The sequence below is a fragment of the Pygocentrus nattereri genome, chromosome 18, assembly GCF_015220715.1.
Source record: "Pygocentrus nattereri isolate fPygNat1 chromosome 18, fPygNat1.pri, whole genome shotgun sequence".
Taxonomy (NCBI): domain Eukaryota; kingdom Metazoa; phylum Chordata; class Actinopteri; order Characiformes; family Serrasalmidae; genus Pygocentrus; species Pygocentrus nattereri.
The window spans coordinates 3611347-3628571 of record NC_051228.1 but is presented as its reverse complement, the minus strand read 5'-3'; the positions used below and the strand labels follow the sequence as shown (position 1 = coordinate 3628571).

The 17225-nt window shown below is 40.4% G+C and overlaps 3 protein-coding genes across 21 annotated transcripts in view; all 3 read left to right on the top strand.

The window, feature by feature from the left end:
- Positions 1–17225, top strand: part of LOC108437803 (protocadherin alpha-C2-like) — a 334331-nt gene that overhangs the window by 137482 nt on the left and 179624 nt on the right. The window contains exon 1 of one of the 19 annotated variants that reach the window (XM_037547161.1): positions 563–3044. The exons of the other annotated variants lie outside the window; for them this stretch is intronic. Within the exon in view, the coding sequence (XP_037403058.1) occupies positions 648–3044 (2397 nt within the window). The 5' untranslated portion in view covers positions 563–647. Of the gene's footprint in view, positions 1–562; positions 3045–17225 lie in introns of those variants that run through there. 19 annotated transcript variants of the gene reach the window in all.
- Positions 9365–12915, top strand: LOC119265996 (protocadherin beta-16-like). The gene is made up of 2 exons (XM_037547417.1): positions 9365–11935; positions 12877–12915. Exons 1-2 carry the CDS (start codon positions 9494–9496, stop codon positions 12913–12915), a joined length of 2481 nt encoding a protein of 826 aa, XP_037403314.1. The 5' UTR covers positions 9365–9493.
- Positions 12068–16531, top strand: LOC119265995 (protocadherin beta-16-like). Its single transcript, XM_037547416.1, has 2 exons — positions 12068–15503; positions 16493–16531. Exons 1-2 carry the CDS (start codon positions 13110–13112, stop codon positions 16529–16531), a joined length of 2433 nt encoding a protein of 810 aa, XP_037403313.1. The 5' UTR covers positions 12068–13109.

Genomic DNA, 17225 nt, shown 5'->3' with positions numbered 1-17225 from the left:
CAAAGACCATAGTTCTGTTTAGAACTATGAGTTCTGCATATGGCATTTTAATGCTTAAGTAGTTGTGTGCATGGCAAAATAGTTCTTTAGGTTCATGGAGAATGTGCTGTAGATGGTTCCATATAGCACTGAAAAAGAGTTCTGCTAGTGTTACAAGCTTGACATCTTAACAAAAGCAACAACATTGTGGTTCTATATAGAACTCTTATTCAGAAAGGTTTCATATAGAATCACGCACAACACGTTCTCCAATAATCTGAAGAACTATTTCACCATGCAAATAAACATTTACGCGGGCAAATCGTTTTTTAAGTGTCCAAGTCTTATTTAGAACCTCTGACTTGGAGAACCATCTTTGTCGTCGTTTATTAGAAGAATGAAAAGGCTGAGACGTCGGTAATCACTTCATACTAATATGGATTAAAGTTCCATGAAATCCAGGATTGCAATACACGAAAAAATGCTCAGAGTGTCGCTGTTCACCAACAGAACGAAGATAAAAAAACCTCTCCACACATCTCGTGAAGTTCTCCCTCCTCTCTGACACCCAGAACCATCGCTGCATAAGGCTGTGTTTTTTGTAGGTGGCGTTTTGGTGCATTAGCTGACATTGTTCTGGCGAATTAGTTGTTCTGAACGTTGCGAGAATGGACCGGGGGATGTTTTTTTCGCCATCGTTGCTTCTCTTGGCTTGTATTTGCGGTTTCGTTTCCGTGGGTCGTGCAGATTTGAGCTACACAGTCCAAGAGGAAACGAAGCGTCAGTTTGTGATTGGAAACATAGCAAAGGATCTGGGGCTGGACGTTAAACGGTTATCTGCGCGGAAGGCTCGGATAGATACAGAGGACAGCGCGAGAAGATACTGCGACGTTCATCTGGGCAGTGGGAATTTGATCGTGGCGGAGACAATAGACCGAGAGGAGCTCTGCGGATCTAGAACCTCCTGCGTTCTAAATTACGAGCTCGTCTTGGAAAACCCGCTTGAAGTGCATCGCGTATCGCTGCAGATTGAGGATATAAACGACAACGCCCCTCGCTTTCCTAATGATCGGATTACGTTTGAGATCAGTGAATCTGCTGTTAAAGGGCAACGTTTTCCTTTAGACGAAGCTCATGACTCGGATATGGGACAAAACACGGTTCAAGGATATTCGCTTGAAAGAAACGAGCATTTTGCTCTGTCAGTGCGTGAAAACGCGGAGAGGGGCAAATACGCCGAATTGGTGCTGGAGAAAGAGCTGGATCGCGAACAACAGAAGGAAATGAATTTAATACTCACTGCGACTGACGGTGGCAGCCCACAGAAATCTGGTACTGTAGTCATCCACATCACTGTGCTTGACGCTAATGACAACGCTCCTGTTTTCAGTCAGTCCGTTTACAGAGTTACTCTGGCTGAAAATGCACCTTTAGATGCAGGTGTAGTTACAGTGAGCGCTACTGATGCTGATGAAGGCGCAAACGGTGACGTCACATATGAGTTCAGTCGTATATCTGATAGGGCAGCGAAACTGTTTTCCATAGACAAGATATCTGGCGAGATTAAGGTCACTGGAAACATTGATTATGAAGAGGAAACCTACTATGAAATGAGAGTGCAGGCTAAAGACGGCCCTGGATTAGCATCCACTGCAAAAGTTGTCATAGATGTTGTTGATGTAAATGACAACTCACCTAAAATTATTCTTAAATCAATTAATAATCCCATACCCGAGAATGCTGCTGTAGGCACTGAGGTGGCCATTATTAATGTCCAGGATAAAGATTCAGGAGAGAATAGAAAGATTCGTTGCTCCATTCAGCAAAATGCTCCTTTCAAGTTAAACCCCTCAATCAAAAACTATTTTTCTTTAGTAACAACAAGTGTACTAGATAGAGAAAAAGAAGCTGATTACAATATAACCATCACTGCTACTGATGGAGGATCTCCACCATTATCCTCCTCCTTGACTATTCATTTATCTGTGTCAGATGTAAATGACAATCCACCTGCATTTGATGAACCATCTTATAGTGCTTATGTAGCTGAGAACAACAAACCAGGCACCTCTATCTGCTCTGTGGCTGCGAGAGACCCAGACTGGAGGCAAAACGGCACAGTGCTGTATTCTCTGGTGTCCAGTGAGGTCAACGGTGTTCCAGTGTCCTCATTTTTGTCCATCAATGCAGACACGGGGGTGATCCATGCTGTGAGGTCCTTTGATTACGAGCAGTTCAGGAACTTCAAAGTCCAGGTTGTGGCCAGAGACAATGGCTCTCCTCCCCTCAGCAGCAACGCGACTGTGAGTGTGTTCATAACAGATGAGAATGATAACTCTCCACAGATATTATACCCTGCTCCAGAGGGGAAGTCTTTAATGACTGAGATGGTCCCCAAAGCTGCTCTGTCCGGCTCTCTGGTCTCCAAGGTGATCGCTGTGGATGCTGACTCTGGACAGAACGCGTGGCTCTCCTATCACATTGTAAAGTCCACTGATCCGGGGCTTTTCAGCATCGGTCTCCATAGTGGAGAGATCAGATCGCAGCGGGACATCAGTGAATCTGACAGCATGAAGCAGAACCTTGTTATCTCAGTGAAAGATAACGGACAGCCCGCTCTCTCTACCAGCTGCTCTGTCTATCTGCTTATTTCTGATAACCTCGCTGAAGTTCCAGAACTTAAAGACATGACTTATGAGGAGAGCAGCTCCAAACTGACGTCATATTTGATCATCGCGCTTGTGTCCGTGTCCACCTTCTTTCTGACTTTCATTATCCTGATCCTGGCTGTGAGGTTTTGCCGCAGGAGGAAGCCCAGGCTGTTGTTTGATGGAGCGGTGGCCATTCCCAGCGCGTACCTCCCTCCCAACTATGCAGAGGTTGAGGGAGCTGGAACTCTCCGCAGTTCTTACAATTATGACGCGTATCTGACAACAGGATCCCACACCAGCGACTTCAAGTTCATCAGATCCTACAATGATAACACTCTTCCTGCTGGTGGTACTCTGAAAATCTGCCAGGATGACCCTTTTGGTTCAAGCATGAATAATGCAGATAGTGACGAGGTGAGGGAAGTCATTCATCTTTGATTTATTTATAATAGTTGTTGTCATGCTGTAGTTTTTTGTAGTTTTAGTATTAGTTTTAGTATTTTCCAATACATTTTAGTGATAATGGACTGAGAGCATTTACGTCAAATAGGCGACAGATTGTAGGTCATTGAAAATACATACTTTTTCATTTTGGAAGTATTATTTTGATTTTACCTATAGAAATAATACAAAATAGAGGAAGGTGCCTGGTAATATACATTTCATGAAAAAAAAAAGTTCTAGCACTTGATATAGTGAGTAAAATCTGAAGAAAGTTCAAGTGTTGTCTTTGCAGGATTTTCCCTTATGAATCCTTGATCAGTGACATTGTTTCATTTCATTTCATTGTTTCAATTTTTTAAACAAATTTGCTAAAAATCCAGACTTAATATTATAGTATTATCAGTATGACTATCATACTTAATATTCATTATCATACTTAGTATTTTCATATCGTCTTATTCTACGATGTAAAATCTGAGGTGTTGTTTTTGTTTGTTTGTTTCTGTTTTGCTTTGTTTGGAAATCTGTGTTTTCTAACACATAATTTTCCACTACAGATAATAAAGATAATAGCATAATCACTGATAGTGATAGGGTGAAATTCCACATCTGAGATATTTGGTTGGAGATAATGTACGATTATGAGATATGAATAAATAAGTACAATCAACGTAACATACTCATGTTTGCCTTTTTATTTTATTTATTTTATTATTATTTTTTCTATGATGTAGTGAACTTTACACCCCATCACCAGCTCTGATCATAAGTATGGACATTTGAATGATATATAAATATTACCTGTATGCCTTTGATGTTTGTCCTTTAGGGAATGCCGGCAAGAGCTGGGTCTTCTCTTATCCTAGTCTCACTCTTGTGCGAGTCCTGTTGAGAAAAGCAAATTGTGTTAGAGGAATCCTGATCTTTATATGTAATATATTTATATAATTATCATTAAGGCATGATTACCAGTAAGGCTGTCATGGGTTACAACCAGATATATGTTGTTACTGTACAGTATGCATTGTGTGTGTGTGTGTGTGTGTGTGTGTGTGTGTGTGTGTTATGTACCCCGGGGTTGGGGTTTGGTGTAGGCTGGTGCAAAGTTTAGCGTATGAGGGCTTCGGGTCAGCCATTCAGAAAAATCACTCACCTGTGCTCAGTACTAGTTGCCCATGTAGCTCGAGTCGGCCTGTGTTTTGGAGACGTGTTATGTGGAGTTCAAGCCTCACGACTGTTACTCACATTTACTAATAATTTGAATATTATTGCATTTTATTTCTATTTCTGTTCAGTATTTTGTTTGATCGTATCCTATTCAGTTAATAAAGTCACTTTTTGCACCTATTTGGAGTCCTCACTTTAGTGAGCATCGGCCCACCCACACAGACCTTAACCCACGTGAAACCAAAATCGTCCATCTGGGGGTTTTACCATCTAACAGTCATATTCAGAGTTCTTTTTTCCCCTCTTCATACCACTTGAGCTATTTCTCACAGTAATGAGTTTGATGTTTCTGAAAAGTAATTTAGCTCTAGTATGGATTCCCACTCAGGATCTTTGTGTAGAGCTATATTAAAGCTGCACTGATTTATTTTATTACAGATCATTAACATTATGGCATAATTACTGATAGTGACAATGTGAAATTGTGTGTTTGAGATGTTTAGTAGGAGCCAATGTATGAATATGAAGGATGAATCAATACATAGAATAAAAATACCTTTGCTAATTGCCAAATATTACCAAAACCAAAATCATTTTTCCTGTACAATGCCAGTCACATGTAGTACTAGCATTGCATAATCTATAGATTAAGAACTGTGTTAAAGTTCCACCAACTATGAATGGGGAATATGAGATGTTAGAACCATGTATTTGTGATTGCTGTTGCATTGTTATTGTTTGTGGCCTTCAGTATTATGAATGAATGAGGTCTCTTTGGTCGGGATTGTGATGAACTTAAAGGACTTACTTAAAGTGGGTTGGTCTTACTTTTCAGTAGGCTGTTTTTATCAGATGAGGCACTTCAAAATATTCCAGGTTTGCAATTTGAGTTATGACATGTCACTTTCATTTAACACGATAAACTGATTAATTAAGTCTTTATTGGCTAACAACTAATCTGATTTCCTAATTGTAGAGAAACATGTTCTATGATAGCTGCTAGAATGTGATATTATCAAAGGCCTATTAGAGATGGTTCCCTTATTGCTCTGACCCCTGTTTCAGTTGCTGAAGTTAAGAGTTACTATTAACATTTTCCACTCTTGATTGGTCAAGCAACTTCTGTTTGAACAAGAACAATAGTAACGATGGAGATCTTCATGCTTCATTGTGGGGTTGTAACCTAATCAAAGCTGTCCACTCTGTTGTGTAACATTTCACTGCTTTCTTGGTTGGTCTGCTTTTGGTGTGTGTTGTATTCTGAAGTTTTTTGTGTTTTCTGTTTTGTGAGAAATCTGACTAGTACTACTACTAATATAATAGATTGACATGCATTATCATTGTGTTTATTGAGAATGTAAGAAAAGCTTTTTAAAACTATATTTATTTATTTATTTATTTATTACACTTCAATGACCATTTCGTCTTCATATGCATGTTTTTGTCATAGTACTTACAATTGATACATGTTTAGATTTGCAATTAGAAACGGTAAGTGATAAAATGTTATATTTCCAGTATGTTAACTCTGTGTAACAAAATAAGCTAACACTTTTTTGTGAAGGTTACCTACATAGAGATTTCACAGCACATGCATAAGCATTGAATAACTCATTTTTGGGACAATAATGGAATATTTATAAACAGCTAATGCCACTAATCTGAAAATCTGATAAGGTCCTCAAATTAAAGTGCTGGACATTTGTTCTGTTATTAACACTGTTCTGAACCCTCATTACCAAGTGATGGAACTTATAAGGTAGAGGCCTAATTAAGAGGTCCGTTTATCAGTTACCCCTTTACAGTTCATCATACAATATGTCATTTTCTAATTCTGATTAAGATGCTCATAAATACATTTTTTCAGTCCTTACATAGGTTGCCTTCAAGCAAAGTGTTACCAAAAAATGGTATATCACTGTCATGTCTGTTATTATGATGTGAGCCCTGTTTGTGAGCCCTGTAGGAAAGCATGAGAAAGAGATCCTAATGCATGGCTGCGACTTAGTAAGCCATGATCCTGTTCCCACGCCTTGCTAAGTCATGGCCACAACTTAATACTTTCATACCCACACCTTACTTTGTCATGGCCATGCATTAGGATCTCGTTCCCATGTGTTAATAAGGCACGGCTACACATCATTTTTATTTACACAGGATGTCACCAGCAGGACCTTGTACATATACGAATACAACATTGGCATATAAATGATTTATTTATTTATTTTTCCCTTTCATGCTCTGCTTCTTGGATCACACGTTGTTGTCCTTCAAAAGGTAAGAAATATTCTTTATTCACTTTGATCGTTCTGTATATATATAAAAAAAAAAAATTCACAAACTGTCTTGATTGTAACCCTTCAATTGTGATAGAAATAGCTTCTGACTTTAGGTGTTCACTCAGGTGACATATAATACATATGTAGAAACTAATTTTACAACGCAGTGTTGCTTTACTCCTTTTAACCAGCTTTATTCTTAGATTATCATAAGATTTACACCTCTGTTTGGGACTGATGACATATGTCAATAAGGATTTGTTTGAATGGAATCACACCACTAGTTGTTTTTGTAAAGAGTTTATGTGCTATTTTTACTTTTACAAACAGCTTATGCCACTCACCATATGATGGCATACGATATTTTATGAAGTAAAGGCAATGTCTTGCCGTATGGAACCACACACTAAATTCTGTCTGGTTACAACAGTCACATTCACACAGCCACACCTATATGTATATAGACATTCCTTCATAAGTCTGTTCACAATAACAAGCAACCGATCCATTCAACAATGACAAGTGACTTAAAGTGACAGATTATTTAGGGTTTCTTTTTAATATCACTTTCATTAATTGGTTCACTGGTGTACACCTGCATATTCTAGGCATAGCTTGTGTGGTTACTGCATTGTATTCTCTGAAAGAACCCTTTCACACAGTCAGTTATATCTTGGATTGTAGCAAGTACTCATCGCTTGTTCCAGGCTTGTCTAATTACGGTAAGTGTATCATCAATCACCAAAGTGGACGACTCTTGACAGTATGTGAAATACTCTAATGACACAGCAGCATGAAAAAATCGCCTTTGAAGACTTGACATGCCATAAGCTGGTGATGACCTTATTCCTTGATCTGCATGCTCCAGACAGAATCAACGTGCCCATTTATGCTTGTCAGACTGTCCTTTCTGCCTCCAGCTATTGGTCTATACACATCTCTTCTCGATGTATGTCATTTCTGGCACGATTCTTACAATCTATTTTGGTGAAATGCTGGTTCAAAGCTGGACTTTCTATCTTCAACCCAAGATGTTGGCCCAATGGTCATCTTCATAATACTCTCAGCTTACTTTCTAACTTGTCTCTTTATGGGTGAAGAAGATCGCAGTAAATTGCGATTCATCAACAAGGATGTAACTTTGACTTTAGTGCAACCCTCTTCTTCATCAGCATCATCAGCGAATATAGTGTGATCATTTGAGTCATGGTGTGGGTCTTATTCACCGTTGACTTCTGTTTCTTACTTCTTCTTCAGCTCTTTTTGTCTTCCAGGCCTCTTTCTTCCTCACTATGATCCCAAATCCCCTAAGAACCTCATACTGAATGCTCGTACTCTGGGTATGATATGAGTGTGCATAGATGAGAGTGAGACAAAATCCCATGCTGCATAGTTTTTTTTTTTTTTGTTTTTTATGTGTGTACATACCTGTTTAGCCTTTTCTGGTCTGGCTGCATTATGAATTTAGCTATCATTAAACATTTTTGCTTTTTTGTTTAAATTGCTGATGCAAAATTAAGTGTGAACAAGGTTCTGTAAGCATATTGATGGTTCAGAGCAGTGAGGGGGGGGAAATTGTATCAAGTACCTGTATGTAAAACAAACAAACAAACAAACAAATTCCCACATCTACTAAAAATACAAAACCCATGTTGGAGGGTGTTATGTCAGTATCATATTACCATTTTGGAGATATGAGGTTTTCTTCCGACAACAACGATATATATATATATATATATATATATATATATATATATATATATATATATATATATACACCAAACATTAACACATACTTGGAAACTGAGAACATAACCAAGATAGGAGAGAACAAAGCAAAATCACTTGACAGCAACTATGTGATACTGTTAAGTCAACACAATGCAACACACTTGGTTTTGAAGAGACACATGAGAGCGTTTATCAGGCTGTGTAGAACATCACACAGCCTTGTGTTCTGCACATCTGCAAAGGAATGTGCAGTCTGAGACTAGAGTATTCATCTTTTTATATGCAGTGAAAATGTAGGTCAGGACCAGTGCTGCTGCTGCCTGCGCCAGATTTCGCCACACAGATCAGAAATGTGTTGCTCACATGGAAGGTTTTTAACTAACGGGATACTTTTAATAAAATCTCTCCAGCTGTTTGACATCCTTAACCCTTAAATGGCCAGTGCCCACCAGTGGGCTCAAAGGTTTATTAAACATTTCTCTAAACTAAGAATAGCTCGATCAGTTTGCATTGTGGTCCCTGCACTTAATAAAGAGTGTTAATAGAGTTGTATAGCGGTTAAATCAAAATATTCATCCATTCGCAGTAAAATATTATCAATCATCAAACGCAGATTATGAATGAGTTTCTAGATTGTATTGAATCATGTTTCAAGTGATAATTGTTCGATTATTAATTTGTTGTACTGTACTGAAAAAAAAACGGATCTTTTTCCTGTCGCTGTCCTTTTCAGTGGTGCTGAACTGTGGTCATACTGAGAGTCAGCTCAGTGTTTCCCAGGTATATGATTCAAAATGCCTCTGGGTGACACTTGGATTGTACAGAGCAGAAAAACATGAATCTTTTTACTTCACTCAAATGTGGACATTGGCTCCATATTTATGGAAGATGTTAGATCAGCATTATTGCTGAGTGGAAATACTTAATTCACTAAGTTTTGTTTTTTTTCTGTCTAAATTTATTTATATGTGTATTATTTTCAAACCTCTGAGCTCTGAGCTTTTAAGCTTTTCCTGTTGCATTTTCACTGTTTGAACTCTAAGTGCCGCTGTTGGCTAAGAACCGATTGATGTGGGGCGGTTTAGAGAGAGATTCCTCCCAGAGGACGCTACAAATACAGATCTCTCTTATTCGATGTAGGAGCGTTGGTGTCTAAGACTAGCTGGATTTCGCGAAGGATTTTTTTTATTATTCCAAAATCGTTTCTATCGTAGCGTTAAGTCCGAACTCTGGATTTTCAAGATGGATTGTTTGCGCTCGCGGTATGATGGTCACGGTCGTCGAAAGACGGCTCAGCCAAAATGGCAGACCGTGTTTTTCTTTCTCTGTGTTTACGGGATGGACGTCGTCTTTTGCCAAGCGCGCTATTCCATCCCGGAGGAGATGCCAGAGGGATCCTTTGTGGGCAACATCGCCAAGGATCTGGGAATCGAGATAAGTAGACTGATTTCGGGAAAAGCTCGCGTTGTAACAAAGGGCGGTCGCCAGTATGTGGAACTGAGCAGAGACAAAGGCGCTCTGGTAGTGAAGGAGAGGATAGACCGAGAGGAGCTCTGTAAGCAAACAACGCCCTGCAGCTTCAGCTTTGATCTGATCATTGAGAACCCGATTCAGCTTCATCGAATCACAGTTGAGGTGCAGGATATAAATGACAATGCGCCAATATTTCCTAAAGGTGCCGTCAACCTGGAAATTAGCGAAAATACAGTATCTGGGGCACGCTTCCCCTTAGACAGCGCTGTAGATATGGACGTAGGTATCAATGGAATTCAAAGTTATGCACTTTCTCCCACCGATAACTTCAAACTAGAAATAAATAGCCAGTCAGATGGAAGCAAACATGTAGAAATGGTTTTGCAGGGTGAACTTGATCGGGAGGAACATGATGAGCTATATTTAGTTCTAATAGCGTCCGATGGAGGATCGCCTAGAAAATCTGGCACAGTTCGAATCCATGTTACTGTACTAGATGTCAATGATAACGCTCCGGTGTGTAAGCAGGCTGTGTATAAAATTGATGTCATGGAAAATTCTCCAGTTGGTACTGTGTTAACGACTGTAAACGCTGTCGATGCTGATGAAGGAATAAATGGACAGATCTCATACTCTATTGCTCAAGCTAGCAAGGAGGCAAGGGAATTATATGAAATAAATCAAGTTACAGGAGAAATTACAACATTAAATAGTTTAGATTATGAAGATGAAAGAAGTTATATACTAAATATAAAGGCAAAGGATAAAGGAGGTCTAGCCAATACGTGTAAAGTGGTCATAGACGTTGTTGATGTGAACGATAATCCTCCCACCATTCAGCTCATGTCATTTTCTAACACCATCGCTGAGAATTCTCCAGTAGGAACCACCGTAGCTGTTATTAATGTAGAGGACGCAGATTCTGGTCAAAACGGAGTCGTGCAGTGCAAAATAAATGAACATATACCGTTTAAAATAGAGTCATCACTCACTGATTACTATGCACTGGTAACTGATGAAATTCTTGATCGAGAAAATATTGCAGAATATAACATCACCATATTGGTCAGCGATCAGGGAAGTCCAGCTCTACACAGTAATAAAACACTAACTGTTAAGATTTCAGATGTGAATGATAACGCACCCGTTTTCGGTTCTGATCAGTTCAGAACCTTTATTACTGAAAACAATTCACCAGGTGTGGCTGTGCGGACCGTTAAAGCAGGCGATGCTGACTGGGGCCCAAACGCGCGATTGTCGTATTTCTTGGAGGACAGTGACGTAATGGGCAACCCAGTCAGTTCTTTGGTGTCCATTAATTCAGATAGCGGAGTTATACATGCTGTGAGGTCATTTGATTATGAACAGATGAAGAGTTTGACCTTTAACGTGACAGCGCGAGACGGTGGATCCCCTCCATTAAGTTCTGAAGTTATGGTGACGATCATTGTTCAAGACCAGAACGACAACGCTCCTCAGGTTCTGTACCCAGTACAGACTGGTGGCTCTGTGGTGGCTGAGATTGTGCCTCGTTCAGCAGATGTTGGCTATCTGGTCACCAAAGTGGTGGCTGTTGATGTGGACTCTGGACAGAATGCCTGGCTCTCCTACAAACTCCAGAAAGCCACAGACAGGGCGCTGTTTGAAGTGGGCCCACAGAATGGAGAGATACGGACTGTGCGCCAGGTCACTGATAAAGATGCAGTGAAACAGAAGCTCACTGTTGTTGTGGAGGATAACGGACAGCCGTCTCGCTCAGCTGTAGTGAACATCAATGTAGCTGTAGCGGACAGTTTCCCTGAAGTGGTCTCGGAGTTCTCGGACTTTACGCTCAGTAAAGAATACAACGATAACCTGACTTTTTACTTAGTTTTAGCTCTGGCTGCTGTTTCTTTCCTGTTCATCACTACTGTAGTAGTTATAATATCAGTGAAGATCTACAGATGGAGACAGTCTCGTATTTTCTATCAGTCCAGTCTCCCAGTTATTCCATACTATCCACCCGGTTACGCAGACACAGGAGTTACTGGAACTCTGCCGCACATGTACAATTATGACGTCTGTATGACGACCAACTCGAGGAAAAGTGACTGTAAATATTCTACACTTGGTGGTCAGAGTGTTTTAGTGGTGGACCAGAGTTTCTCAGAGACTCTGCAGCGCGCGATGAAGGAGAAGGAATTCCTGGAAAATGCAGAATCTCCGGAAATGGTAGGACCTTTTTTTTACATACTGTCATTCTGCGGTGGTGTTTAATATTTTCTCGTTTTCTGTTTTTTCTTATTATTGTTTTTGTTGTTTCTTGTTATAGACTTTTTTCCTGAATGTCGTTGTCAACTAATTTTGGAATGCATAATTATGCCTGTACATCAATCGTAGATCGTGAATTTACCTCATATGCATAGTCCATATTCGTGAAAAAACAGCGTTTTTCATCATGGAATTTCCGGTTGGGCTTGGCCCTGCATGATTTACATACTTTAGTTTTGGTGGTATTTATTTGATTCTAAATCAGAATATTTTATTTGAAAGAGGTTTAGAATATTGTGAACAAGAGAGACACATTTTAGGATGAAACGTTTCAAATGCGAATGTTTCACTTCGTTTAAGGCGCTGACCACTTCACATTCCCGTCTTCCTCCGACATGCTGGTGTTTCTGCTTCATTTCTCGCGCTATGAGTGGCGCTGTTCAAATCTTCAGTGCTGAAATGCTCAGTGCACTCAGTTTCAGATCGTGGACCCTTTTAAGCATCTTAGACTCCTTTTACGTGTCCTTGCTCATTTTGTCAAAACTTTTCATTAAACGCGTTTGCAACGATTAAGATGAAAATAAAGGCATAATTAACTAAGAATGTGATGGTGATTGGTTGCACCTGTAAGTAGATTGCAGTTAATAGGTGGAATGGTATATCCTGTATGTTGCTCTGTTTCACTGAAAGAAAGAAAGAAAGAAAGAAAGAAAGAAAGAAAGAAAGAAAGAAAGAAAGAAATTAAGAAAGAAATTAAGAAAGAAATTGTGACACTGGAACACTTAAGGCAATTCTGGAAGGCCAGTTTTCGCGTACAGAGAGGATATGGGTTTTCTAAAGCATTGCACTTTCCAGATTCATACACTGAGTGCCGCTATTGGATAACGGTTGTGTGATCACAGAGGAACATCGTCATAGTCCCTCCTCCGGTCTCACACTGACGCTTTATTTCTGTACTACATTAGTGCTTCTTGTCTCGGCTGTGAACAGCCTTGATCCGCTGCAGTTTCTGGTTCGTTTTTTTTTTTTTAATCAACTGCACTTGTTATTGTAACTGTCATTGGATGATACGACGGCGTTCGGTGTGGATTATTTGCGTTCGCGTTTCTCTGCTCAGCATCGTCGGAGATCTACAATGCAGTTAAAATGGCAGACCGTGTTTTTCTGTCTGTGTTTTTACGGGATGGACGTCGTATTTTGCCAAGCGCGGTATTCCATCCCGGAGGAGATGCCAGAGGGATCCTTTGTGGGCAACATCGCCAAGGATTTGGGAATCGAGATAAGTAGACTGATTTCAGGAAAAGCTCGAGTTGTAACAAAGGGCGGTCGCCAGTATGTGGAACTGAGCAGAGACAAAGGCGCTCTGGTAGTGAAGGAGAGGATAGACCGAGAGGAGCTCTGTAAGCAAACAACGCCCTGCAGCTTCAGCTTTGATCTGATCATTGAGAACCCGATTCAGCTTCATCGCATCACAGTTGAGGTGCAAGATATAAATGATAACTCTCCGAAATTCCCTAAATCTAAAATTGACTTGACAATTAGCGAAAATACAGCATCTGGGACGCGCTTTCCTTTAGACAGCGCTGTAGATTTGGACGTAGGTATTAATGGAATTCAAAACTATGCGCTTATGCCTACTGACAATTTTAAGCTGGACGTTAACAACCGAGCCGATGGCAAAAAATACGTAGAAATGGTTTTGCAGCGTGAACTGGATCGAGAAGAACGGAACGAGCTAAAATTAGTTCTGACAGCCTACGACGGAGGGTCACCGAAAAAATCCAGCACAGCTCAAATTCATATTTCTGTCTTAGACGTTAATGATAACACACCAGCATGTAAACAGGCTCTATATAAAGCAGAAGTGAAAGAAAACTCCCCGATCGGCTCTGTTTTAACCACAGTAAGCGCTGCTGATGCTGATGAAGGTGTAAATGGAGAAGTGTCATATTCATTTGCTCAAGCTAGTGAAGACGCAAGGCATGTTTTCGACATAAATTCAGAAACAGGACAAATTACATTATTAAACCGTTTAGATTACGAGACAGAAAAGAGCTATCAGCTAGACATTAAGGCAATGGATAAAGGCACCCTGGCCGACACGTGTAAAGTGATCATAGACGTTGTGGATGTGAACGATAATCCTCCCACCATTCAGCTCATGTCATTTTCTAACACCATCGCTGAGAATTCTCCAGTAGGAACCACCGTAGCTGTTATTAATGTAGAGGACGCAGATTCTGGTCAAAACGGAGTCGTGCAGTGCAAAATAAATGAACATATACCGTTTAAAATAGAGTCATCACTCACTGATTACTATGCACTGGTAACTGATGAAATTCTTGATCGAGAAAATATTGCAGAATATAACATCACCATATTGGTCAGCGATCAGGGAAGTCCAGCTCTACACAGTAACAAAACTCTAACTGTTAAGATTTCAGATGTGAATGATAACGCACCCGTTTTCGGTTCTGATCAGTTCAGAACCTTTATTACTGAAAACAATTCACCAGGTGTGGCTGTGCTGACCGTAAAAGCAGGCGATGCTGACTGGGGCCCAAATGCGCGATTGTCGTATTTCTTGGAGGACAGTGACGTAACGGGCAACCCAGTCAGTTCTTTGGTGTCCATTAATTCAGATAGCGGAGTTATACATGCTGTGAGGTCATTTGATTATGAACAGATGAAGAGTTTGACTTTTAACGTGACAGCGCGAGACGGTGGATCCCCTCCATTAAGTTCTGAAGTTATGGTGACGCTCATTGTTCAAGACCAGAACGACAACGCTCCTCAGGTTCTGTACCCAGTACAGACTGGTGGCTCTGTGGTGGCTGAGATTGTGCCTCGTTCAGCAGATGTTGGCTATCTGGTGACCAAAGTGGTGGCTGTTGATGTGGACTCTGGACAGAATGCCTGGCTCTCCTACAAACTCCAGAAAGCCACAGACAGGGCGCTGTTTGAAGTGGGCCCTCAGAATGGAGAGATACGGACTGTGCGCCAGGTCACTGATAAAGATGCAGTGAAACAGAAGCTCACTGTTGTTGTGGAGGATAACGGACAGCCGTCTCGCTCAGCTGTAGTGAACATCAATGTAGCTGTAGCGGACAGTTTCCCTGAAGTGGTCTCGGAGTTCTCGGACTTTACGCTCAGCAAAGAATACAACGATAACCTGACTTTTTACTTAGTTTTAGCTCTGGCTGCTGTTTCTTTCCTGTTCATCACTACTGTAGTAGTTATAATATCAGTGAAGATCTACAGATGGAGACAGTCTCGTATTTTCTATCAGTCCAGTCTCCCAGTTATTCCGTACTATCCACCCGGTTACGCAGACACAGGAGTTACTGGAACTCTGCCGCACATGTACAATTATGACGTCTGTATGAAGACCAACTCGAGGAAAAGTGACTGTAAATATTCTACACTTGGTGGTCAGAGTGTTTTAGTGGTGGACCAGAGTTTCTCAGAGACTCTGCAGCGCGCGATGAAGGAGAAGGAATTCCTGGAAAATGCAGAATCTCCGGAAATGGTAGGACCTTTTTTTTACATACTGTCATTCTGCGGTGGTGTTTAATATTTTCTCGTTTTCTGTTTTTTCTTATTATTGTTTTTGTTGTTTCTTGTTATAGAGTTTTTTCCTGAATTTCGTTTTCAACTAATTTTGGAATGCATAATTATGCCTGTACATCAATCGTAGATCGTGAATTTACCTCATATGCATAGTCCATATTCGTGAAAAAACAGCGTTTTTCATCAAGGAATTTCCGATTGGGCTTGGCCCTGCATGATTTACATACTTTATTTTTGGTGGTATTTATTTGATTCTAAATCAGAATATTTTATTTGAAAGAGGTTTAGAATATTGTGAACAAGAGAGACACATTTTAGGATGAAACGTTTCAAATGCGAATGTTTCACTTCGTTTAAGGCGCTGACCACTTCACATTCCCGTCTTCCTCCGACATGCTGGTGTTTCTGCTTCATTTCTCGCGCTATGAGTGGCGCTGTTCAAATCTTCAGTGCTGAAATGCTCAGTGCACTCAGTTTCAGATCGTGGACCCTTTTAAGCATCTTAGACTCCTTTTACGTGTCCTTGCTCATTTTGTCAAAACTTTTCATTAAACGCGTTTGCAACGATTAAGATGAAAATAAAGGCATAATTAACTAAGAATGTGATTGTGATTGGTTGCACCTGTAAGTAGATTGCAGTTAATAGGTGGAATGGTATATCCTGTATGTTGCTCTGTTTCACTGAGAGGTTCCGAGAAAAAAGAAAAGAAAGAAAGGAAGAAAGAAAGGAAGAAAGAAAGGAAGAAAGAAAGAAAGAAAGAAAGAAAGAAAGAAAGAAAGAAAGAAAGAAAGAAAGAAAGAAAGAAAGAAATTGTGACACTGGAACACTTAAGGCAATTCTGGAAGGCCAGTTTTCGCGTACAGAGAGGATATGGGTTTTCTAAAGCATTGCACTTTCCAGATTCATACACTGAGTGCCGCTATTGGATAACGGTTGTGTGATCACAGAGGAAAATCGTCATAGTCCCTCCTCCGGTCTCACACTGACGCTTTATTTCTGTACTACATTAGTGCTTCTTGTCTCGGCTGTGAACAGCCTTGATCCGCTGCAGTTTCTGGTTTTTTTTTTTTTTTTTTTTTTAATCAATTGTAATTGTTATTGTAACTGTCATTGGATGATACCACGGCGTTCGGTGTGGATTATTTGCGCTCGCGTTTCTCTGCTCAGCATCGTCGGAGATCTACAATGCAGTTAAAATGGCAGACCGTGTGTTTCTTTCTGTGTATTTACGGGATGGACGTCGTATTTTGCCAAGCGCGCTATTCCATCCCGGAGGAGATGCCAGAGGGATCCTTTGTGGGCAACATCGCCAAGGATTTGGGAATCGAGATAAGTAGACTGATTTCGGGAAAAGCTCGAGTTGTAACAAAGGGCGGTCGCCAGTATGTGGAACTGAGCAGAGACAAAGGCGCTCTGGTAGTGAAGGAGAGGATAGACCGAGAGGAGCTCTGTAAGCAAACAACGCCCTGCAGCTTCAGCTTTGATCTGATCATTGAGAACCCGATTCAGCTTCATCGCATCACAGTTGAGGTGCAGGATATAAATGACAATGCGCCAATATTTCCTAAAGGTGCCGTCAACCTGGAAATTAGCGAAAATAGATTGTCTGGGGCACGCTTCCCCTTAGACAGCGCTGTAGATATGGACGTAGGTATCAATGGAATTCAAAGTTATGCACTT